Raw genomic sequence first — 25,480 nt, 5'->3', positions numbered from 1 at the left:
TAAATTAAAAAATAATAAAAAAACATTGTCCAGCGAACAAAATTGTGAATCTAAACCATTCTCAGATCCCCTTGAACACACACAAAAGTTTCATCAAAATCGGTCCAGTCGTTTATTAGAAGTTCAGTGACACACACACTTACAGAAGAATTATATATATAAAGATAGATTAGCTAAGCCTTTCTACCAAACTATGTTGGAGTCGGCTTTCAGTCTCACCGGATGCAGCTGAATACCAGTGTTTTACATGTAGCGACTGTCTATCTGACCTCCACAACACAGTTACCTGGGTTATAATACGATACCTTATAGCCTTCCTCAATAAATAAGCTATCCAAGAGTAAAAGAATTCTTCAATTCGCACCAGCAGTTCCTGAGCGCGTTGAAACAAACAAACTCTACAATTTTATAATATTAGTATAAATCAAAAACCGCATCAAAATCCGTTGCGTAGTTTTAAAGATGTAAGCATACATACATACATACATAGTGACAGACGCGGGAACCGACTTTGCTTACTATGTAGTGATAATACCCCTTGTTTCAGACTGTCCCTGTGCGGGTGAAGCGACATTAATACCTGGACAACCCCCAACGGACTCTGAAGCAAGTGTAGCAGCTGCTAACAAGTAAGTAGTCCCACTGCTGGGCAAGACTGTCCTGGTTGTCAGACTCTCAAGCTTCTGACTACTGTTAACGACTGTCAAAAATCTGTAGTGGATAGCTACATACAGCGACATCTAATGATACGAGCGCAGAACCACCAACTCGCAGAGTGACTTCACAAGTCCTGAATCGCGCTATCAAAGTTTGCACTGCAATTGACTGTATATAGCAATTCACTATATATATACAAGTTATCGACGGCATGATCACCTCGTCTGGTCGGAGGATCCTCCCTTTGTGTTGGAGCAACATAAAACCTCGTTCCTCGACAGATCTTCGAAAATGACAGCCGGGACCCACAGGATAAATTGCCTTGCCAATCACAAAGGAACTCGATATATAAAAACGCAAAACAAAACAACCTTGGCAAGCGTGGCTTAACCTCAGAGATCGAAGTAGAAGATAAGATATCTAACACTTTTCTATGAGATGTGAAACTGACCTTTACTATTTAAATATGTTTTAGTTCAGAAACATGAAGTAACTCGATATGTAAAAGATGGTCACCCATTTATAGATCAACCTCGGCAAGCGTAGCTTAACCCCAGAGTTCGATCTAAGCAGTAGATAGGATATCAGCTACTTATTTATAAGCTATTAAATTTAAATTTGTTTTCTATAGAGAACGTATTGCAAGCAACGGGGCCGTGTTTCCGTGGAGAGGTGCCAGACTACCAACGTTTGTTATTCCGAAGCATTACAGTCTGTGGCTACACCCTAACCTGACCACTGGCGAGTTGAGAGGTAAGATATGCTGTCTCTTTCTTTCTTTAAACTTATTGCCATTACAAACGTGCGAACTAGGTACTTTATATCGTCGCTCTGAGTGCCAAAATGTGTTGAAATATATTTTTTCGACGTTGATGCAATTTTAATTGTTATTTCGATACTGTTAAACATGTGGTTTACTAAATGCTTCAAGAGTTCTTATTCAATTAACGTCCCACTGCTGGGCAAAGGTCTGCTCCTAAACGAGGAAGGGGTTAGGCCTTGAGTCCACCACGCTGACCTAGTGCGGGTTGGAGACTTTGCATACCTTCAATTGTTGCATCACGATGTTTTCCTTCAGCGTTGGAACAAGTGATACTTAATTATTTCTATACACACATAACTTGGAAAAGTCATTAGTGTGTTGCCTCGCGTTCGAACCGTCGACCACTTGCTTGGGAGCTGCCAACTTATACCACTCGGCTATCACTGCTGTTTATAACTTAGATAAACTTATATTTTTTTTGCAGGCGAAGTGTCAATAGACTTCAAAGTAGACCGAGACACGACATTCGTGGTATTAAACGTACGTGATATGAATGTGACGGAACGAGCTCTGTTCAAGTCGGGAGGGTCTCTAGGACCGAAGCTTAATAAAGCGCTGGACTACCCGCAGGCGGACCAGACTTATATTGAGTTTAAGGTGAGGGTCATGCATATTAACTTAAATTAAGTTGGGTCTGACAGACCGGTGCTACTTTTATTAGTGTTTAATTTAAGATGGGTCTCTGGGACCCGAAGTATGGAAGGACTTAAAATGTAAAAAAATAGATAAGTGACTAGTGTGTAACAGACTATTAGGATAATGTATGCTCTGTTGAATTGGGGTCTGTGAGACCCTAACTCAAGGAAACTAGGTGTATACCAAATTTTGAATAAGAGATTTGTAGACGTAAATATAATATTTAGAGATAAGGGTTGCATTACGTCGGGAGGGTCTCTCGGACCAAAGCTAAATAAGGCTTTGGACTACTCGCAGGCGGACCAGACTTATATTGAGTTTAAGGTAACGGTATGAAAGACCGATGTTTTTGTGTTTTCAAGAGAGGGTCTCTAAGACCACAGGCAAACGAGGGAGGGGCTAGACCTTGAGTCCACCAGGCTGACTAAATGTGAAACTTTGTATTACTTCAAGAACTGTTTTAAACAACTCTCAGACATGCAAGGTTGCATCACGATGTTTTCCTTCACCGTTATAACAAGTGATCATTATTTATAATACACACATCACTTGGAATAGTCATGGTGTGTTGCCTTCGAACCATCGACCACTTGCGTGGGATATGCTTACTTATACCACTCGGTCATATTATGCATAGGCTTAGCCTTTCTTCCAAACTATGTTGGAGTCGGCTTCCAGTCTCACCGGATGCAGCTGAATACCAGTGTTTTACATGCAGCGACTGTCTATCTGACCTACACAACACAGTTACCTGGGTTATAACACGATATTATACATGATGTTTATTTATTTGCAGGAGAAACTCCGTCGTAAATACAACTACACGCTCAGTCTACGATTCATCACGCGATTGGAGAAGAGTGACAAGCAGCGAGGTTTCTTCTTAACTGGCACTCATAGACAGTAAGTATACAGACATACATACAAACATAATATTTATTTATTTATTTAATCTTAATAAACAATACTGTATAATTGGCATTCTCTGCCAGTCTACTATGGGATGGTGCATAAATTGTTGTGAAGGTGTTTAAAAGAGGAAGGAGAGTGAGTTGCGAAAGTTGAGTTGAGTTTAAAAGTCAAATAAATAATAATAGAAAAGGAAAAGTTGTACATATGCAATGTTAAAATAGATATAAATATTATGTGAGGTAACCAAATATCGAGCTTTTTTGTGTAGAGAAAAGATTTTATAACAAGTTCATATATACTATAATGCAAAAAGACTTTTTCCCCGATAAATACTATAAAATATAAGATATAGATATTGTAAGTATGTATTTAGAAGTATATAGGTTTGTTTATCAATTGTCTGGTTACAGTACAAGCTCTGCTTAGTTTATAATCAGTACCGTGTTTGAGTTGTCCAATGATATTTATAATGTATTATTTCCAGTCGCTGCGCTGTATCCCGGTTCTGGCTGACCCACGCTCGGTCTACGTTCCCGTGCTTAGATGAGCCACATTTCAGGGCTACCTTCAAGATAACCATCGTGAGAGACAGGTAATTATAACTTCATGACTATCTATCTATCGTATGGTTAGTGGTCAACCTAGTGTCAAAGTTGTTCAAGCCGCCCGAAAGTGCTTTGACATGGCCTAATGACTATTATCTTAATTATTGACAAAAACCGACTTTTTACGTGCCCTCCGAAGCACGGAGACGCTCAGTTCAAATACCACTGTGCGGTCACCCATCTATAGCATGTCCGCGCCAACGGTAACTTAACCCACAGATACCGATACGTTTACCGACCGGTGAGCACAAAATCCTCATAACTCACAACGCCATCTAGTAGTGAACGGTTGTACTAGCAAGAAAATGAGGAGTTCTGAATCGCATACAATTTTGGGCTTTTCAAAAACTCATATTTTAATGCTATTATTGTTATTGTTGGCAGGTTCCATGTATCGTTGACGAATATGCCGATTGTGGCTACTGAAGAGGCTGGCTTTTATTTAGGACATCGGCTGGTAAGTCTATCTAGGTTATAAGCTATCACTGTACTAAATTTCATCCGAATCAAATCAAAGAGTAACAAACATACATACTCACAAACTTTCGCATTTATAATACTAATTTCTGCCCGCGACTATGTCCGTGTTCAAAGATTTTCCGTGATATAAAGTATCTTATGTTTTAATTTAGGTTATAAACTATCAGTGTACCAAATTTCATTAAAATCTGTTCAGTAGTTTTCGCTTGAAAGTGTAACAAACATGCATCGATCCAGACAAACTTTCGCATTTATAACAATAGTAGGATTACTTAACTGCACGTATGGCGCAGTGGTCAACGTGGTCAACGCAATAACCGTAGCGCCGGCGTGTGGCAGGTTCGAATCCCACCCGTTACAAATATTTGTGTGATGAGCACGAGTATTTGTTCTGAGCCTGATTGTTAATTATCCATATAAATATAATGTATTAAGAAGTATATAAGTATGTTTATCAGTTAACTGGTTACAGTACAAGCTCTGCTTAGTTTGTAATCAAATGACCGTGTCTAATCCAATGATATTTATTTTTTATTTCAGCTTCAAGACGAATTCGCGGTCACCCCTCCCATGCCCCCCCACATGTTATCCCTTGCCGTCTGCCGTCTACAACGACGGGCAGCTCCCGAACTACCGACCGAAATGACACCGAACATCACTGAAGTGACGACGACGCCCGAAGGTACCACGGAAATACCCGAAGACGAGGTGCTGCCGCCGCCGGAGATCAGCTTGTATAGTGATCAACAAGTTATATTGGATGAGTCTGGGTAAGTAGGGAATAAGGCAGACTACCAGTCAAATCAACTTCTGTTTATAAAATGTCGAAAATACATCTAATATATAAAATTCTCGCGTCACAGTTTTCGTTACCCTACTCCTTCGAAACGGCTTGACCGAATCTTATGAAATTTCGTGAGCATATTGAGTATGTCTGAGAATCGGCCAACATCTATTTTTTATACCCTTAAGTAACACTTTTTTTTTATATGGCAAACCCACGTTTGCAGGGTCAGCTGGTTTTAGTATAGGAATACGGAATAGTGACGTCACAGTTTCGTATTTTCGTTGGTATCTAAAATTGTTCAGTCTGTAGACTAATTACAATTTCAACACTATTTACTAGCAAAATTACATAGCCTGGTTTTATACGAACCTTTTACGAACACAAGTTTAATAATTTATCGTTAACCCAGTCCAACCTTGCATGTCTGAGAGTTCTTTAGAACAGTTTTTGAAGTTACATAAAGTCCCCAACCCGCAATCGGCCAGAGTGGTGTACTCAAGGCCTTAACTCGTCCCTCATTTAGGGAGGAAACCCTTGTCCAGCAGGGGAACATTAATGGGTTAAATTTAGTTATGTATTTTTTTTTATTGCAGACCTCTTCTGGAATGGGTGCAGAGAACAATTCAACATTTTGCCTTTGAGCTGAATACTTCATATCCTCTACCGAAATTCGGTAAGTAACTATCAAAATGAATTGATAGTATGGAATGTAATAGGATGGATTGGGATGCTATTGGGTCCCACGGGATGCCTTGGGATGCTATAGGATACTATGAGGTGCCTCCAGAAAGTTTGGGATGCCATGGGGTGCAGTGGGATGACTTGAGATATTTTGGGGTGCTATAAGATACTATTAGGCGCTATGAGATGCTTAAAATAGTAATGATATTGGTACGATACGATAGAATGCCTTGCGAAGACAGTGTTCTGGTATGCTTTTACCTGAAGAGTTTGCGATATTAAGTGGAGGGGGGGTATGGGATGTAAAAGGATGGTGCGAGGTGCTATAGGATGCCTTGAGATAGTGTGGTATGATATTGGAAACTATAAAGTAGCGTGAGATGCTAGCGGATGCCATGGAGTGCTAGATAATGCCATGGGATGCTAGGGGATACCATGGGATGCTAGAGGATGCCATACGTTTTTGTATGTTTGTTAAAATATGTCTTTTTGTTACAGATATCGTGGTGGTTGAGGGAGGCAACCCTTATTCAGAGGGTTGGGGGTTGATTACCTTGTCTCCTGCCACCCTGTCTGATACCAAGACTATAGCCCGATTATTAGCACAGCAGGTAAGAAATTTTATATCTATAAAATTATATTCCCTGACTAATTGACTGACTGATTAACTGACTGACCTACTTGGATTTTTCGATACGTCTGTGTTCGGTCAGTAGTTTAGTACTGTTTCACGAGGTTTCGGGTTCGATTCCCTAGTCGAGCAAAGTAAATTGGTCTTTACTAACGTATTTTTGAAATATTTCTCATTTTATATTTTGCCTAAAGTATGGGAACATCCCCGGTATACGTGTTAAGTTCTGTTTTGTCCCGATGCCGCGATGGTGGTAATCGCAGTGGTTTCTAGAAGAATAAAGGTTAATTTACCTACCCTTCGATATAACAAAAGCGAGTTCATTATATTTCTATTTTGTCCCAGCGGTTTCTTCAAGCATAAACGTTAGTTAAGCTACAGCTCAATCTAATACAAACGTGCAAAATCATTCTGTTTTGTCCCCTCAGTGGTTCGGGGGACTAGTGTCCCCCCGGTGGCGGTCTTCCCAGTGGTTCCTTGTTCCTTACCTACAGTGCGACTTCATATAAGCGTGTTTAATTAAATCATTCAGTTTGGTTCCCTCAGTGTTTCTGGGGGATAGTGTCCCCCCGGTGGTGGTCCTCCCAGTGGTTCCTTATCTACAGCTCAACCTAATATAAACGTACTAAATCATTCTGTTTCCTCCCCCCAGTGGTTCGGAGGGCTAGTGTCCCCTCGCTGGTGGTCGTCCCAGTGGTTGCTAGAAGCGTTAACGTCGGTCCTCGCAGAGAAGTCTCCAGCATCACCGAATAGTGACGCACAGAGACCAGCTGATGCGTTGTTATTGGATCATGTACTACCGGCTTTGAGGTGAGATGAATCCAGTATTGTCCAGGACATCTATTCTGAATGAGTTTGGAAGGCTAAAAGTAGCCTTTATTTAAGGTTTCGTACATAAATGATAAAAACAGGACCCTTTTACTAAAACTTCATTGTCTGTCTGTGTGTCTGTCCACATGAACTGTAATAGTTAGACAGTAGAAATTTTTCACAGATGATGTATTTCTGTGGCTATAACAATTTTTCTTTTGTTTCTTCTTTAAAAAGACAACTCCCACACTAAGTATTGCTCTTGTGTCGCAGTTACTTTTACAACAAACAATGGACACAAAGTACAACCAGACTCGAAACAACTATTTGTGAATCGCACAAATAATTGTTCCGTTTGGGAATCGAAACCATGACCTCCTGACGAAATGGTAGCAGCGTGGTGACTTAACCACTGCGCCACAGCGGCAGTAATAAGTAAATAAATAAACCCACCCTATGTCCCCCCCCCCCCCTGAAATGAGGGAGGGGTAAAATTGTATGCCATTTTTTTATATTTTCTAGGTTGGACTCCAGTAACTCAGTGAGAGCTGTGGCATCGCCGAGGTTGGAGCGAGCTGATATCGAAGCGGCCACGGACGAACTGTCTTTACATAAGGTAATGTATTATACAATCACACCTTATTCCTCTGGAAGTAGGTAGAGAACAGAAATCAAAGAATTACCACTTGCAATGGTCTCAATTCTTTCTAAATTCGATGTAATTTAATTGTAAATGTGTAAAAGTATTTTACGAATAATAAAACTGCATTTTTACTCATTTGAAGCGCTAATACAGGTCGGTAAACAATCTGTGTGTTAAGCAACGTTTGCTGCGGACATATCAAAGATGGACGTATACTACTGATATTTTAACTGAGCGTATCCGTGCTTCGGAGGGCACGTTAAAAGTTGGTCCCGGTTGTTGTCAATTAATATAACAGTCGTTAAGTCACGTCAAAGGCCTTCGGGTGGCTTGAACAACTTTGACACTAGGTTGACCACTAACTATACGATAAAGGTACATGTCATGTAATAAATTATTGTTTATGTAAGTATGTTTGTTTCAGGGAGCAGCTATAGTCAGTATGGCGATCGAAGCGGCAGGCGAGGCCGCAGGGCGTGCCGCACTTGCCAGACTGTTGCGTGATCATCGTTTTGCCAGTGCTGATGCAAGGTTTGTTGTACATACTCAAGGTGTAGAGGGATAAAAGAGAGACGAGGGAGAGGGAAAACCGTAAAGAAAGCGCGAAAAAGGGAACGAAAGAAAAAGGCATTGGACAATAACTATAAATTCCCCCCTACAACTTTTTAACGGCTCAACCGATTTTCATCAAACATGTTTAAGAACACTCGCATATAAGTTACTTTTAATACAAAAAAGAAACTAAATTGAAATCACTGCATCCGTTCGGGAGTTATGATGCTACAGACAGACAGACACACACACACACACAGAAACTTATAACACCCCTCTTTTTCGTCAGGAGTTAAAAATAGAACGTGAGAGTGTGAGGCAGTGATAGCCGAGTGGTATAAGATGGTACCTCCCACGCAAGTGGTCGACGATTCGAACCTGAACCAACACACCAATGACTTGTCCAAGTGATGTGTGTATTATAAATAATGATCACTTGTTATAACGGTGAAGGAAAACATCGTGATGCAACCTTGCATGTCTGAGAGTTGTTTAACACAGTTCTTGAAGGTATGCGAAGTCCCCAAAGCAATTGGCCAGCGTGGTGGACTCAAGGCCTAACCTTCTCAATACGGGAAGAGACCCATGCCCAGCAGCGGGACATTAATTGAAATTTATTTTTAGTTAACTTACCAAGTAAATTTTGGTACATTTATCGTTACTATATCTATTGGTTTACCTATTCAACACTTATCCAAGCTGGTCCTAAGTGTTTCTATTTTTACCAGGGATCTATGGCGCGCGTTAGAACGTGATGGGGCGGAGGAGGGAGCAGGCGGTGCCGCGTGGGACGGCTGGTGCGAGAGGGCCGGGTACCCGCTACTAATGGCTACTGCGTTAGGAAATGACGTACTGCTTAAGCAAGAGAGGTGAGGAGACATTTTTACTCTATAGCCGATATTTTTTTATATTATAACTAGCTGACCCAACAAACGTTTAGCCATATGCATTTGTTTTAAATGTTAAGGGTGGCCAACCCTTATCACTAAGGGGTATGGAAAATAGATGTTGGTTGATTCCCAGACCTACTCAATGTGCTCACAAAATTACATGAGGATGGGTCAAGCCGTTTCGGAAGAGTACGGGAACGAACATTGTGACACGAGAATGAAAAAATATGTGGATACAACAAAAATCTGGGGGCACGGAAGTGCCCCCGCAAGTCGAGCAAAAAAAAAGCGGCACGGCCGTAACATCCTTTTCTCGAAGCAATTCGGGCTATTTTTGACACCCCTATAATTTCGTAGTGGATAAAACAAGAAGCCTGGATTTTCAGCAACTAATCAGTCATTGTATAAACACGGTATATTTAAAATTTCAGTCAATTTGAACCAGTAGTTTAAGAATGACAACTTGTTAAAATTTTGAATTTTGTCACTCACTGATTCACTGACTCACTGACTCACCGATCATCAAAAGTCTAAGGTACTTCTAGCAGACTTAGAAGCTTAAAATTTAGAATACAAATAGGGTTTAGTGTCTTAATCATGGGAAAAATTCAATATTTTCTAATTTCGGTCAATTTTTCTAAATACACCAACTGCAACAATTACTTTGTAATCCTATATAAATGTATAACATTACAAGGTTACATTTGCAGTTAATGAATTAAATTATTATTTCTGTAGAAAATAAAATAAATAGGTGTAAATATGTATCTACTATATGAGACATAACGGGAGGGGGTATAGGGTGGGTAAGGGTGCTTAGCCCATGAAACTGAACAACATTCCCATAGGAAAATATGTTGAATTATGAAAAAAATACGGCTTTCCATACAAATTGGACTTATGTTTGCTCTATTCGCTCTACAAAAAGAAGTGAGATGCCATCAAAAACATTCTGTAAAAACCTCAAGTCTCGCCGTAAAAAGTTGTGAGATCTATATAATACCAAGTCGATTAATCTATTTAGTCTCTACTTAAAGGACCTTCTGTCTTAAGTTATTACGTATGTTATTATCATGCCAATTTAAAAAAAATACCTTTAAAACAAATAGATCGACTTGGTCATCGCAAGAAAACACAAATTCGCCATTAACATTTCAGGAGCATTAACTTCTCGTCGTGCTGTGTAGTGTGATACATACTAATAATCAAATCATGCGATGGCCAGGTCGGTCTATTTGTTTTAGAGGTATTTTTTTTTAATTGGCATGATAATAACATACGTAATAACTTAAGACAGAAGGTCCTTTAAGTAGAGACTAAATAGATTAATCGACTTGGTATTATATAGATCTCACAACTTTTTACGGCGAGACTTGAGGTTTTTACAGAATGTTTTTGATGGCATACAAATATACATTAAAAATTATGTTCGGCTGTCATTTTCAAAGATATTTGACAGTCGTTAAAACAGTAGTCAGAAGCTTGAAAGTCTGACAATCAGTCTTACCGAAGAGTATCGTATTATAACGCAATTAACTGGGTAATGGAGGTCAGATTGACAGTCGCTTCATGTGAAATACTGGTATATAACTGCATCCGGTAAGACTGGAAGCCGACTCCAACATAGTTGGAAGAAAAGCTAGGCTGATTAACATACATATAATTCGTGATTCCTAAGTTTTCGAGAAATTTACAATGAAGTCTTCAAATAACTCATTAATCTTCATGTTTTACCAGGTTCGTGATGTCAGCGGAGCCGCCAGACCCTGAGCCACCGATGGTGAACCACCTCCTCACCCTAGAGCTCAGAGCTGATCTGGATGAACTGTTCTATGAGCCTGGTAAGTTACGAAGTACAAAAAAGGAATTCTATTTCACTAAGAATTGCTCTTGTGTCGCGGGGACTTTTAAAAACATAGAAACAACGGACATAAAGTACAACCAGATCCGAAACAATTATTTGTGCGATCGAACAAATAATTATAATTATTCTGTGAGAGTCAAACCCATGACCTCCTGAAGTCCTGACGTACTGGCCGGTAATTAAAAAGTAACTTTTAAAAAACCTCAATAGGGCTTGAATTCTGGACAACTTGCAGGCGAATTTCACTACGCTTCTTTGTTAAAAAAGGCGAGTACCTATCGGTAAACGATCAGTGTGGTAAGCTTATTTTGGTGCGGCCATTCCATAGATGGGTAACCGCATAGTGACATTTAAACATGGCGTCTACGTGTATCGGCGGACACAAGAAAAGTCGGTCCCGGTTGTTAGCTGTTATGAAAACAGTGATTAAGCCACGTCAAAGACCTTCGGGCTTGAACAATTTTGACACTAGGTTGACCACTAACCATACGATAAGAAGAAGCACGTCGGGTGTCTATAAAAGCTAGATAAATACAATAATAATCCTCAACAGACACAGCATAAAGAAAATACAAATAATATATTCCTTTTTCCAGAAAACCTAACAGAAATAATGGACGAAGACCTAAACTCCACAACCACGACCCCAGCACCATCGACCACGCGTCGCACCACCGTCAAGACGACCAAACCTCCCCCCCACAAGTGGATTATACCGGTGACCTTCATGGTCGGGCCTTTAGAAGACGAGGACGAGAATCTGACGAGGGTCTGGAAGAATGTGACAGAGAGTGTGCATAACGGGACTTGGTGAGTTTGAAAAGCTTACATACATACATAATAATCACGTATTTTTCTGCAATACCCTTTTCTTTCGTTTTAAAGACAACTCCCGTATTAAGAATTGCTTTTGTCGCGGGGACTTTTACAAACATACAAACAACGGACACAAAGTACAACCAGACACAAAATAATTAATTGTGCATATTTGTTCCGTGTGGGAATCGTACCCACGACCACTCGATGCACTGGTATTGGCAAGGCAACCACCTTACGATCGTCATTAAAAACCAGTTATGTATGAATTAGACTGGCGCACGAAGGATTCCGTACCATTATTTAAATAACAGCAACAAACATGTTTGTTGTATAAAAGCTCCCTTAAATATTTAGTTCAATATTTGTTGTTATAGTCACGGAAGTTGTCGGCGGCTCGAACCCGAGGCAACACAACAATGATTTGTCCAAGATGTGTGTAGAAATAATGATCACTTGTTATAACGGTGAAGGAAAACATCGTGATGCAACCTTGCATGTCTGCAAGTTCTTCACACATTTCCTGAGGACATGCAAAGTTTCTATCAGCACTTGGTGGTGCAGCATGGTGGACTCAAGGCCTAACACCTCTCTCGTTCAGAAGAAGATTCTTGCCCAGCAGGGGGACTGCTAGGTTGAAAAAATCTTGTATTGTAATTATATTGTTATTGTTTTTCAGGTACGACGTTGGTAACGAAACTAGAAAGGTGTCAAGGTGGATGGAGAACGTCACGCATTTGATTTGGATGAACGATACTGAGAGTAAGTAGAGCAAATTCTTAATCAATTTAATTCAAATCTCGTTGACCTAAGTAACAACAGCCGCGTGGATCGATCTCTCAGCTACGCATCCCGAGGTTGTTTTGTGTATGGTCAAATCTATACTAATATTATAAAGCTGAAGAGTTTGTTTGTTTGTTTGAACGCGCTAATCTCGGGAACTACTGGTCCGATTTGAAAAATTATTTCAGTGTTAGATAGCCCATTTATCGAGGAAGGCTATATAACTTCACGCTACGGCCATTAGGAGCAGAGTACCAGGGAAAAATGTTACAAAAACGGGGAAAATTTTGACCCATTCTCTCTTATGTGACGCAAGCGAAGTTGCGCGGGTCAGCTAGTTATACATATCAAGTTCCTCCGAAACAGATTTAAATATTATTTTTTTACAGCTTATGTATAAACGTCCTATCCTATCTACTACTAGGACTGATATCTGAGGTCAATCTACGCTTGCCGAGGTTGTTTTGTAGATGGGTAACATTCTTTCTTATGTGACGCAAGCGAAGTTGCGCAAAAAAGAAAAAGGAGCGAAGCTAGTTATATTTTTTTTGACCACTCCCGCACTAAGAATTGCTCTTGTGTCGCGGAGACTTTAACAAACATACAAACAACGGACACAAAGCACAACCAGACCCGAAACAATTATTTGTGGATCGCAAATATTTGTTCCGTGTGGGAATCGCACCCAAGACCTCCCGACGCAGTGGTATTGGTGACCTAAACCACTGCGCCGCGGAGTCAGTCAGTGTTGTAAGACAGAAATGGAATTAATTAATTTTCTTGGTTTACAGTGGTGATACCAGACCTGGGCAAGCACAAATGGGTGCGGTACAACGTTGGAGCGAGGGGACTGTATCGCGTTGCACCACAAGACAGAACCGATGGAGAGGTACATATTTTATTTATAACTATATACATGTATAAAACAACCCCCAGTCCCCACTCCCCCTAAACATTTAAAATCTTGAAAACATTTCAAATCTTTTCCTAACATCACAAATCAACCCCCTTAACATTATGAAATTACCCTCCAACCTTTCAATCCTCCCTTGTTCATTTCAATCTTACCTAGCACTTAAACTTATATAAAACTAGCTGATCCGCGCAACTTCGCTTGCGTCCAATAAGAGAGAATGGGTGAAAATTTTCCCCGTTTTTGTAACATTAATTACTGGTACTCTGCTCCTTTTGGTCGTAGCTCGTAGGTCGTATGATATATAGCCTATGTCCTTTCTCGGGTATCAAAATATCTCCATACCAAATTTCATGCAAATTGGTTCAGTGGTTTAGGCGTGATTGAGTAGCAGACAGACAGACAGACAGAGTTACTTTCGCATTTATAATATTAGTATGGAAGTATGGATTACAGTTGGCATCATTAAAGCTGTTCGGGTTGCATAGCAATATACATAGTATGCTAGTGGTTCAATCCCTCGGAAACATTAAACAAAAAATTTAAGTGTAAAGCATTTCTCCTACATTTCATGGAACATTTAACCTCCTACATCAACACCCTACAATAATTCAACCCTTCCCGCCCCACATTTCAATTCCCCCACCCCCTTAATGAACCTATCCCAACTAAAACCTGTATAACGTCTTCCAGTCAGCAGAATTAGCAGCAGCTCGGGCAGCAGAGCAATACGCCAGTGGCTCAGCGGCTGAAAGGGCACTGTTGCTCGATGATGCCTTCGTTCTAAGCCGGGCTGGGAGACTACCGGCTAGTCGAGCCATAGCCGCTGCAAGTAAGTACTTTACTAAGCACATGAACCGACTTCAACAAAAAGGAGAAAGTTTTCAATTCGTCGCAAGTGTATTGTTTATGTGACTGTATTTGTGGCGCGGTTGGTAGTGCATCCGACTACTGATCATGAGGTCTCGAGTTCGGATTCCGGGTTGGGACAAAAATTTTGTTGAAACATTTTCTGTTACAAAATTCTTAGCGAATTGCTTCTTCTTCTTCTTATCGTATAGTTAGTGGTCAACCTAGAGTGAAAGTAGTTCAAGCCGCCCAAAGCGTTTAACGTGGCTTAACGACTGTTATAGTACTGTAATAGGGTAGTAGTAATTGCTCAAAGATAGGAAATCCAGATTTGTAGATAGATATATTATACGTGCCTCAGAGATCACGTAAAGTATTGCGCCTGAGCTCTCACTGGTCGTGTTCGTCACACCGCACTATGAGAGTGATGTAATAGAGAGTGTACCTGTGTATTGTACACACGACACTATAAACAAAGTCCTGCACAGTTAGTTGGTTTCAAAGACAATCGCCGCCGTATAGCCGGATATCTTGAAAAATGTCAAGTGCTACGCGTAACCGGCGGTCCTGTATGACAACATGTATGTATGTGAATGAAGCAAGGGAAGTTTGTAAGGATCGTACCAAGTGACGTTCTTTGGTCTCTGCCTATAGAAAATAGTCATGATATTCTGTATGTTTATAACATTTTTCTTTCATCCCCAGCTCGGCTCAGCACAGAAAGTCACTGGGCTCCATGGCGCGTGGTCCTCTCCCATCTGTCTTGGTGGCGGGAACTGCTTCAGGTCTCCTGCTCAGGCCCTCAGCTTCGAAGACTACTGAGCTCCCTCCAGCCGGCCCTCACAAACCTATACACTCCCGAGTACCTCCCTCATGCAGCCAGGGAACAGCATCTGTGAGTATTTCTTTAACTCTTTTGAGACGTGTTTGTTGAGTCTGCTCGTGACCACGGTGGATGTAATTCGATCGAAACGTCGGGCAGCAATTAAGGTATCCTTTAAATTTTCAATCGCGTATAAGACCCGTTGCATTATAATATTATCTTTAAAGACAACTCGATATGAGAGCTGAGTGGTTTAAGTTGGTACCTCCCACGCAAGTGGTTGCAGTTTCGAATCCAAAGCAATAACCAATGACATTTCCAAGTGATGTGTGTATTAGAAATAATTATCACTTGTTATAACGGTGAAGGAAAACATCGTGATGAAACCTTGCGTATCTAAAATTTCTTTAATACATTTATTGAGCGCATGCAAAGTACCCAACCCGTACTTGGCTAGCGTGGTGGATTCAAGGCCTAACCCCTCTCATTTGGGAGGAGACCCTTGCCCAGCAGTGGGACAGTAACGGGTTAAATATATACATATACAGGACTACCTCTTGTTGAGGTCGAAGACCTCCGTGCCTCGGAGAGCACGTAAACCTATTGCGCCTGCGCCTGACCTCTCACTGGTCGTGTCGGTTATTCGTCCCACCAGACTATGAGAGTGACATAATAGAGAGTGTACCTGTGTATTGTGCCCACTTGTACACTATAAACAAAGTCCTGCATCGTTGGCCAGTTTCAGTGAAACTGACCGCCGTAGCCGAGGACTTTATTACAGGACAGTACATATTATTATATCAAGGAGTTTTTTGTTACAGTTGGTTAAGCGGCGCCCTTTTAACCGCTGGTGTTGAGTGGGAGAACCCACTGGTTACTAAACAGGCTGTGGACCTGTTCGACGGTTGGTTAGAACAGAATCATACTATACAGGAGATATATCAAGAGGTAAGGAATAATATTCTATTGATAAGATAAGTTTAGCCTTTCTTCTGATGTTGGAGTCGGCTTCCAGTCTCACCGGATGCAGCTGAATACCAGTATATTGCATGAAGCGACTATGGTTATTGACTAAATAATCCTCGGGCGAAGACGAACTACTTCATAATCAAAAGAATCATAGTAATGTGACAATGTGTAGTGAGCAAGAGACTCCGATATAATGACATGACGCAGTGAACTCGTTTGTTATCACGCGAGCCTTTCTTCCAACTATGTTGGAGTCGGCTTCTAGTCTTACCGGATGCAGCTGAATACCAGTATTTTAGATGGAGCGACTGTCTATCGGACCTCCAAAACACAGTTACCTGGGTTATTACACGAGTAGCTAACCCGCGCAACTTCGCTTGCGTCACACAAGAGAGAATGGGTCATAAATTTTCCCCGTTTTTTTTACATTTTCGTTGCTACTCCGCTCCTAGTGGTCGTTGCGTAATGTTATATAGCCCATAGCCTTCCTCAATAAATAGGCTATCCATCTGTAAAACAATTTTTCAATTCGCACCAGTAGTTCCTGAGATTAGCGCGTCCAACCAAACAAACTCTATAATTTTATAATATTAGGTAAGACTGGTTGTCAGACTTTCAAGCTTCTGATTGCTGTTATCACAGGTGTAATCGCGTCACAGTTTTCATTGCCATACTCCTCCGAAACGGCTTGACCGATTCTCATGAAATTTTGTGAGCATATTGAGTAGGACTGAGAATCGGCCAACATCTATTTTTCATGCCCCTAAGTGACACTTTTTTTATGGCAAAATAACGTTTGCCTGGTCAGCTAATATTATGTATGTTTCTAGGCGGCGTTTACAGCCGGTGTAAGGACACACGGTCTTCCAGCGTGGCGAGCATGTTGGCGAGCACTCACAACATCTTACGCGGCGCCACGACCGATATACTCTCATAGAGCATTGCTGGCCGCGTTGGCTTCACCCACTGATGATTGGCTGTTCTATAGGTAAGTGTGTAGTAGTATTAATGTCATAGAAAACAGAGATTTTTACAAATAATAATAATCAATAGTGTGTGTATGTATATGACTGCCGTTTAGGATCTCGGGTTTGAGTTTCGGATCGGGCCAAAATGTTGTTGAGTTTTTCTGAAAAGATTTTTTTAGTTTGTTTGTTTTGTTTGTCGTTAGTGGTCAACCTAGTGTCAAAGTTGTTCAAGCTTCCCGAGAGGCCTTTGACGTGGCTTAACGACTGTTATCTTAGCAGACAACAACCGGGACCGACTTTTAACGTGCCCTCCGAAGCACGGAGACGCCCATTTAAAATACCACTTTGCGGTCACCCATCTATGGAATGACCGCGCTAATGGTTGCTTAACCCACAGATTGTTTACCGACCGGTGAGTGCAACTGGCTATGAGCGCCTCATTTTTTTAGTGAATTGCCCGGAGTTAGGAAGTTGAGGTTGAAGACCTCCATGCCTCGGCGAGCACGTGTCGCCTATGGTCCTGCGCCTGAGCTCTCACTGGTCGTGTGTCACACCGGACTATGAGAGTGATGTAATAGAGAGTGTACCTGTGTACAAATCTATAAAATAGGCCATTGTAGGATATCTTTCAAATCCTTTTCAGGATAAAATCGCGGGCAAATATTAATAAGTATTATAAAAATAAAATTAAAATATCTACGTTTTTATTTCAGGTTCGCCTTCTCAGCGCTGTCAACGGAGGCTCAGCGCAGTCGCGAGTGGCGACTTTGGGTGACCATGCTGTTTACAAGTACTTGCAGGTAACAGAGAATTTGTTCTGAGTCTGGTTGTTAATGTATCTATATAAGTATGTATTTACAAGTATATAAGTATGTTTATCAGTTATCTGATTACAGTACAAGCTCTGTTTAGTTTGTAATCAAATGACCGTGTGTGAGTTGTCTAATTATATTTATTTATTTATTTAATTTAAGTTCAAGTTTGTGGGGTCACCTCCCTTGCCTCCCAGCTCCGACCCCTTTTTCCAAAATGGTAGTCGTAGCTTTTCAATAGACTATAGTACTGGTCATATTTGAAAACCTTGTCTTTCAGATATTACATTCTAAACTGGCGTACGCTCGCGACCTCGTCCGCGTGGTACTTTAGCCTATAATAATATGTTGTGTAGACTTAATAACTATACAACAGAAAAATTCATTCAAATCCGTTCAGTAGTTCCAGAGATTAGCGCGTACAAGCAAACAAACAAACAGACAGTCGTTGATTTCTATCTGTGTTCTGTTACTGTTCTCAATCCCTCATTGATTATTTTGCACGCCATTTTTATTGTTTTATTATAATATGTATAGATTACCGTATAGGTTGTACAGTATAGGTTGTTTTGGTTTATGTCTATAATAAGCGATTTTTTTTTTATTTTGTAGGTGGCGCGGCGCGGCTGGTATATGGCGGATACTACGTCCACACCCGACTCTGCCTCCCTCAGCGCTACAAGCAGCCGCGCGCTGCTTACACCAACCTTATGATTACTACCGGGTAAGTTAGCTATGAAAAGAATGGCCGTGAGCTTGCCAGCTCTTTTCACAAGGCTCTACCCCCTTTCCGAGCTAGAGGTAGATTCAATAATTGTAACGACTATCATAAGTTCACTGCACGTTTGGCGCAGTGGTTTAAGCGGTCACCTCGCCGCAACAACCGTAGCGCCGCGTGTGGTGGGTTCGAATCCTACCCGGGACAAATCTTTGTGTGATGAACACGAGTATTTGTTCTGAGCCTGGATGTTAATTTATCTATATAAGTATGTATTTAGAAGTATATAAGTATGTTTATCAGTTGTCTGGTTACCATAGTACAAGCTCTGCTTAGTTTGTAATCAGATGACCGTGAGTGAGTTGTTTCATGATATTTAAATATATTCTATCTCTTTCAGTTCAAAGAATTATTCGGCGACTTCCGAGGCGCATCAATAGCGTTGGACACTATCGCTTTAAACGTTGCGTGGGTTCAGCGTGCAGACAGCGATTTGATGCGTTACTTCAACGCAATCGGCCAGCATTGACTTTGAAAATATCATAGAAACTTTATAGTATAGTGTAGTGTAAAGACTTTTGCGTGGGGAGTGCGTGACAACTGCGTGGCACTAGCGTGGTACTACTACTACTTCAGTTACCGCAGCGTGGCAACTGCGGGGCTACAGCGTGGAGATTGCGTGGTACAAGCGTCTTAAGGGCGTGGGACGTAAGTCGTAGAAAATACGTGTCTACGTGGTGATTAAAATAGACTTAATTGTGTGTTTTACTGTGTATAAAACTGAAAATGGTGTGATTTTTTAATCTGTCAGTGTTAGAGCTGCGTGACAATTGCGTGGCGACTGCGTGTCTATTTACAGGCGGTGTAAAGCCGTTGATTCTACTGTTATAAAAATAGAATAGCAATCAGAAACGTATCATACAAAATATTTAATAACTAAGTTATGTATTATCCATATATGCCAATAACCAGCTTCCACTTGTAAAATCGTTGCGTTGTTGTTGCGTCGCAACTGCGTGGCACTTACGCGAAAACCACTTATCTAAAAACTACCATTTGCGTATTAATAAAGAGGTAATGGCGTGGTAATAATGCGGGAATAAAACGACAGTTTCAAATAATCAAGCACAATTCACGTGGCTTGTACGTACTACTTGCGTTACACATGCGTACTTCCTACGTGGATACAGCGTTAGATCGACGTTCATATAGCGTATTATATGGTGATTGCGACGTAATAACAACATATTTTTTTTCTTATATAAAAAAGCTTCTCTATGCTTTTTCTTTAAAAAAAACATATTCGTCCGGACGCAAATTATATTCCTAAAACCAAGTTTTTTCGCTTGAAATATAAAATGTCAGTATTAAATATATATAAATACATAATTCACAAAGTTATTTGCGCACAGAATTATTTATTTATGCAGAAAAGCAGATTAGCATACATATAAACTATAGTATTAAACCGATATCAGTAATATATCTTTAGTAAGGTAGACATACAAACATACAAAAAAATATGCACAATAAAATCGAGCCTTCTGGCCGATATTCGGGTACCGTGGCCAGTTTCATTGAAACTAGCCAACTGTGCAGGACTTTGTTTATAGTGTCGTGTGTACAATACACAGGTACACTCTCTATTACATCACTCTCATAGTGCGGTGTGACGGTACACACGACCAGTGAGAGCTCAGGCAGACATAAGTGACGTCAGCGTGCGTCAGATTTGCGTGACAAATGCGTGAGACAAGCGTATAGTGGGCGTGGTAACTGTGTGTGTTTTTGTGGAATGTCTATCTAAAGATATAATACTGTAATTAAACATTCGTTATTAGAATTTACTAACAATGTCAAACGAAAAACAAAGCGCTTTTCGTTACCCGATTTCAATCAGCTACAAAAACCATCTAAATCAACAACTGTCTTGAAAACCTCCTCTGTTTTTTACGTCGGTTAAAAAGCACTACTAGCAAGCAGAAACGCGGTGAAAACTAGTTAATAATTCTAATAACTCTTGTTTATAAAAGTCCTATGTCTTAAACTCAAAAAACATTTTTAGAAAATAAGTCTTTTTGTATCTATAGAACAAATATTTAGACAAGACTCTAGATCTGGGTTCAAAAAAACGTCTTTTTTACATTTTATATAAAAATCTAGACTTAGAACTTGCCTTTAGACCTTAATAATCTCATGTAAATTAATTAAAAACCATTATGACACTACACACATAATCGGTCCGGCAGTTTTTATCGAACAACAAAACCGACTCGAAGCAATTACTGCACTTGTTCGGCTTGTGCCGATCGGGTACCTTCGGGTCCGATCGTCATAAATCGGTTTTTAATCGGCCGCGGCGATGTCGAGCGGCATTTTTCCCGAACATTCATCTATAGGTGCCGCCAAACAACTTGAACAATTTCGCTACATCTTAGTGAACGATTTTTAGGTCAGTTTAGGTATAATAGTTTTGCGCAAAGGCGAGGGCGTTTCAGCTTCGACCACCCGACTGGTATAACAGCCAACCAAGTGTCCTCTGTACTGGGTCTACATTCTGTTTAATTTCTAATACAGCAAATTATGTTCAAGTTATTTGGCGACGTCTATACACATATTCGGTTTTGCCGCTAAGCCAATTAATGCCGAACCAAATATATGTGTAAACCTCAACCGTTTAATTCGTTATTTCGGAGTTTTTAATGGGTTAATGTCTTCAACCATTGCAATTCTTTTTAAGCGGACCTTAATATCGTTAATTATGATGTAGCGAAATTGTTCAAGTGGTTTGACGATACTTATATACAATTTGTCATCATTGTTTCTTTGACATTATCAAGTAAATATATCGTCCGTTAACCGAACAAATTATTGTAACCATTCAGTATGATTTTACCCGGTTTTTCAGTAATATTACCGAGAAAGTTTCAATCAAAAATCTCTCCGTTTGTATTTTTCTGTATAGTTAAATTACTAATCATTTAAACCATTAATATAAGTATATATTCCTGCAATAGTTATGTCAAAGGCAATCACTATTATATTTATTTCTCAACTTTTTAACCTTTCGTTCACAATGCAACGCAAATATTTGAAACTCAACGATTTAAATATTCAAGCGACTACCGCCGTAATTAGCCATTAGCAGGCAATATATCGGTCCCACTCATTTCGATTTGAAAGAAAAGGGACCTAGATATTACCTCGCGAGGCTGCTAGCTTAGTAAGGACCCGGCTATTGATTCGTATACGAGTCATAACTTTTAAACTCTCGCGTTGCATGTTTAATGTATAATAGAATACGGGAATTAACGCGAACACGCATTTTACCTTAAAATGCCTAACGTCGCAGGTTGAACTCGCCGTGGTCGCAGGCTGACTTTAGTGTAGTTAGGCATTTTAAGGTAAAATGCGTGTTCGCGTTAATTCTCGTATTCTATTATCGTACACAAGTCGCGTTAACATTCGTCCTGCGACGGTATATGTAAGGCAGTAGCTTGAACACTAAATTCATTGAGTATTAAAGACTTGCGTAGCCTTGTGTAAAGACGTTCAAGTTAAACATTTTTAAGGAACGTTTTTCAGTAGTTTGGTGTTCATAATTACATCAGTATATGGGTCAGTGAGGCTTGGTACACACATCGGTTTGGCATTAAGCCGAACGGCATAAACTAATATGTGTAGATGAACCCGATCGGCACAAGCCGAACAAGTGCGTCGAGTCGGTTTTGTTGTTCGATCAATATTGCTGAACCGAATATGTGTAGCAAGCCTGATACATAGTAATTAAAAATTGTATTAGGTCCAATGTATTGGATGATCTTTTATGGACTATGAAGACTTGTATGCATTTTCGATAGGTGCTGCCAAATTAATAATAAAGCCCTCCTGGCCGATATTCGTCTACGGCGGCTAGTTTCATTGAAACCAACCATCTGTGCAGGACTTTGTTTATAGTGTCCGAGTGTGTGCACAATACACAGGTACACTCTCTATTCCTTAACTCTCATAGCCTGGTGGCATGGCTAAACCAACACAACCAGTGAGAGGTGAGTCGCAGGACCGACGGCTTTACGTGCTTTCCGAGGCACGTTTGGCTATTAAACGATGGTCTAATAGGTCTTTTAGCAAAATTGACAGTTTTCGAAAATGCATTTAAGTCTTATGCTTGCTATACACATAATCGGTTCGGCAGTATTCATCGAACAACAAAACCGACTCGAAGCAATTACTGCACTTGTTCGGCTTGTGCCGATCGGGTTCCTTCGGGTCCGATCGTCACAATTCGGTTTAAACTTTCAGGCAAGGCGATGTCGTGCGGCATTTTCTATAATCTACACATATTCGGGTTTGCCGCCCGGCTAAGCCGATTAATGCCGAACCGAAAATGTGTGTAGCAATATTACTTTTTAGAAATATTGAATGATCCTTCTTCTGGCAATTGATGTATAGTCCAAAAGACCAAAATTGTAATGAAAAAAATTTAAAAAATAAAATAAAATGATTTTCTATTTTTCTAGAATTTAGTATTTACACGATTTTTGTCTGGTAAATTCCGACCAGTAGTATACCAGTGTTGCAAGTTGCGAAAATCGGACGCGTGATTGGTGTTGCCATATAAAAAATAGTGTTTAGTTAGATTTTCGATGAAATTTGTAATTTTATTAAAGTTAAGATTTATATGCATAACTGAAATACCTATTTCACCAATTATCACATGAATATCGTAATAAAATACGCGTCAAATACCTTTATGTGCCTGAATGCAGCAGAAATTAAAATTATTCGTAAAAAATTCCAAATTACTGGTGAAAACGTAATTAGTTATGTATGTAAATCTTTATTTAAAACTATTGAATGTCCATAATATTATTTAGTACAAGTCTGTTTTAATTAGTCTTATTTAAAAAACAGTCCTTTTGCTTTTATAATAACATCTAATTTACGGTGAAGGAAAACATCGTGATGAAACCTTGCATGCCTGAGAGTTGTTTAACACAGTTCTTGAAGGTATGCAAAGTCCCTGCAATTGGCCAGCGTGGTGGACTCAAGGCCTAACCTTACCTTATTTTGAAAGGAGACTCTTGCCCAGCAGTGGGACAGTAATGGCTTAAATAATACAAAATGAAAGCGAGATTGTTTTTTAAATAAGACAATTAAAAACCAGACTTATTAGTTTTAATTTTAGCAAAAAATATTTATAAATTAAGCGACTTATTGATCTCGAAATATATGTGATTCTCTGTGGTTTTCAGCCGTTATAAATAGATGGAATTTTACATTTTCTGTATAAATAAAGCCGTTTTGCAACTCTCAGATAAGTTAGCTAGCAAATAAAGCTACTGTTAACTTAACTTTTCACCCCAGATAATTTTATACAAAGAAAATTTTTTGACATTTTTGACAGATACTCCATATAACATACGAAAAGTTATGTCAAACTGTCCCGCGCAACTTCGCTTGCGTCACCTAAAAAGAATGGGTCATAATTTTCCCCGTTTTTGTAACATATTTCGTTGCTACTCCGCTCCTAATGACCGTAGCGTGATGATATATAGCCTAAAACCTTCCTCGATAAATGGACTATCTAACACTGAAATATTTTTTTCAAATAGGACCAGTGGTTCCTGAGATTAGCGCGTTCAAACAAACTCTTCAACTTCATAATATTAGTATAGATTTTCTACTTGCAAATTTAAACGGAACTTATCTGAAAGTTGTTTAACTGCCAGTTAGCTATATGTTTAGTTTTAGATTGTGTTAGATACTCTTGACGTTTCTACATTAACTCCGGGTAAAGTGCGTAATACGGGCATTGTGGTTATTGACTAAGATATACTCGGGTCAAACTACGTCATAATCAAAAGAATCATAGTAATGTGACAATGTGTAGTGAGCGAGAGACTCCGATATAATGACATGACTTAGTGAACACGTTTGTTATAACACGAGTATAAATTCTATACTAATATTATAAAGGTCAGGTGCTACTCGCAACCGGCGGTCCTGTATGACAACATGTATGTATGTGAATGAAGCAAGAGAAGTTTGTAAGGATCGTACCAAGTGACGTAAATTGAGCATCACAAATTCAGTTTCTAAGATTAGTGTGTTCAAACCACTTTTCAGTTTTATAATATTACATACATACATAATATCACGCCTTACACCCAAAAGTATAGGCAGAGGTGTAAAATCGGCTGTTTTAATCATACCCCTGTTATAAATGAATAAACAACATTGCCCGCTAATTGTCAACTTTGCCCACCAACTGACAACTTTGCCCGCACTACGCACATTGCCCGCTCGTGTACTGATGCGTGTGTTGACTAAGACTTGACTATATGTAAACATTTTGTATATGCTTTTGTAATAAACTTTCCAATTGTACATGTTCCTTTATTTTTTACTTAAACCTTTATAGTTCTAGATACTAGTTTTTATACTTATAACTTTACAGTATTCGAACCCGAGGCAACACACCAATGACTTTTCAAAGTTATGTGTGTGTTAGAAACAATTATCACATGCTCCAACGGTGAAGGAAAACATCGTGAGGAAACCTTGCATGACTTAAATTTGTTTAATACATTTATTGAGGGCATGCAAAGTCCCCAACCCGCACTTGGTCAGCGTGGTGGACTCAAGGCCTAACCCCTCAGTGGGACATTAATGGGTTAAATTTATTTATTTACAGTATTTTCACTTATTAGGGTTCCGTACCGTAGGTTAAACCCTATTACTGAGACTATGCTTGGTTATAATAACACGATACACCTCGGTAAAATGGTTGTCAGACTTTCAAGCTTCTGACTACTGTTAACGACTGCCAAAAATCTTAGAAAATTACAGTTGAAA

At 39.8% G+C, this 25,480-nt stretch overlaps 1 protein-coding gene across 3 annotated transcripts in view; it reads left to right on the top strand.

The window, feature by feature from the left end:
* Nucleotides 1-25,480, top strand: part of LOC142985469 (leucyl-cystinyl aminopeptidase) — a 162,508-nt gene that overhangs the window by 8,627 nt on the left and 128,401 nt on the right. For 2 of the 3 annotated variants that reach the window (XM_076133665.1, XM_076133664.1), the window contains exons 5-28: nucleotides 548-629; nucleotides 1,289-1,410; nucleotides 1,905-2,077; nucleotides 2,913-3,019; nucleotides 3,513-3,620; nucleotides 4,018-4,090; nucleotides 4,654-4,883; nucleotides 5,494-5,573; nucleotides 6,080-6,192; nucleotides 6,865-7,022; nucleotides 7,545-7,638; nucleotides 8,090-8,196; nucleotides 8,946-9,086; nucleotides 10,845-10,948; nucleotides 11,568-11,781; nucleotides 12,467-12,549; nucleotides 13,362-13,459; nucleotides 14,177-14,315; nucleotides 15,038-15,227; nucleotides 15,977-16,103; nucleotides 16,955-17,112; nucleotides 17,806-17,892; nucleotides 18,517-18,628; nucleotides 19,023-25,018. In XM_076133665.1, the coding sequence (XP_075989780.1) occupies nucleotides 548-629; nucleotides 1,289-1,410; nucleotides 1,905-2,077; nucleotides 2,913-3,019; nucleotides 3,513-3,620; nucleotides 4,018-4,090; nucleotides 4,654-4,883; nucleotides 5,494-5,573; nucleotides 6,080-6,192; nucleotides 6,865-7,022; nucleotides 7,545-7,638; nucleotides 8,090-8,196; nucleotides 8,946-9,086; nucleotides 10,845-10,948; nucleotides 11,568-11,781; nucleotides 12,467-12,549; nucleotides 13,362-13,459; nucleotides 14,177-14,315; nucleotides 15,038-15,227; nucleotides 15,977-16,103; nucleotides 16,955-17,112; nucleotides 17,806-17,892; nucleotides 18,517-18,628; nucleotides 19,023-19,151 (3,029 nt within the window). In that variant the 3' untranslated portion in view covers nucleotides 19,152-25,018. Of the gene's footprint in view, nucleotides 1-547; nucleotides 630-1,288; nucleotides 1,411-1,904; nucleotides 2,078-2,912; nucleotides 3,020-3,512; nucleotides 3,621-4,017; nucleotides 4,091-4,653; nucleotides 4,884-5,493; nucleotides 5,574-6,079; nucleotides 6,193-6,864; nucleotides 7,023-7,544; nucleotides 7,639-8,089; nucleotides 8,197-8,945; nucleotides 9,087-10,844; nucleotides 10,949-11,567; nucleotides 11,782-12,466; nucleotides 12,550-13,361; nucleotides 13,460-14,176; nucleotides 14,316-15,037; nucleotides 15,228-15,976; nucleotides 16,104-16,954; nucleotides 17,113-17,805; nucleotides 17,893-18,516; nucleotides 18,629-19,022; nucleotides 25,019-25,480 lie in introns of those variants that run through there. The other variant, XR_012960208.1, reaches the window with a different exon arrangement.

The sequence above is a fragment of the Anticarsia gemmatalis genome, chromosome 30 (assembly GCF_050436995.1).
Source record: "Anticarsia gemmatalis isolate Benzon Research Colony breed Stoneville strain chromosome 30, ilAntGemm2 primary, whole genome shotgun sequence".
NCBI lineage: Eukaryota > Metazoa > Arthropoda > Insecta > Lepidoptera > Erebidae > Anticarsia > Anticarsia gemmatalis.
The sequence above is the reverse complement of the archived record's forward strand: the minus strand, read 5'-3'. Positions and strand labels throughout refer to the sequence as shown.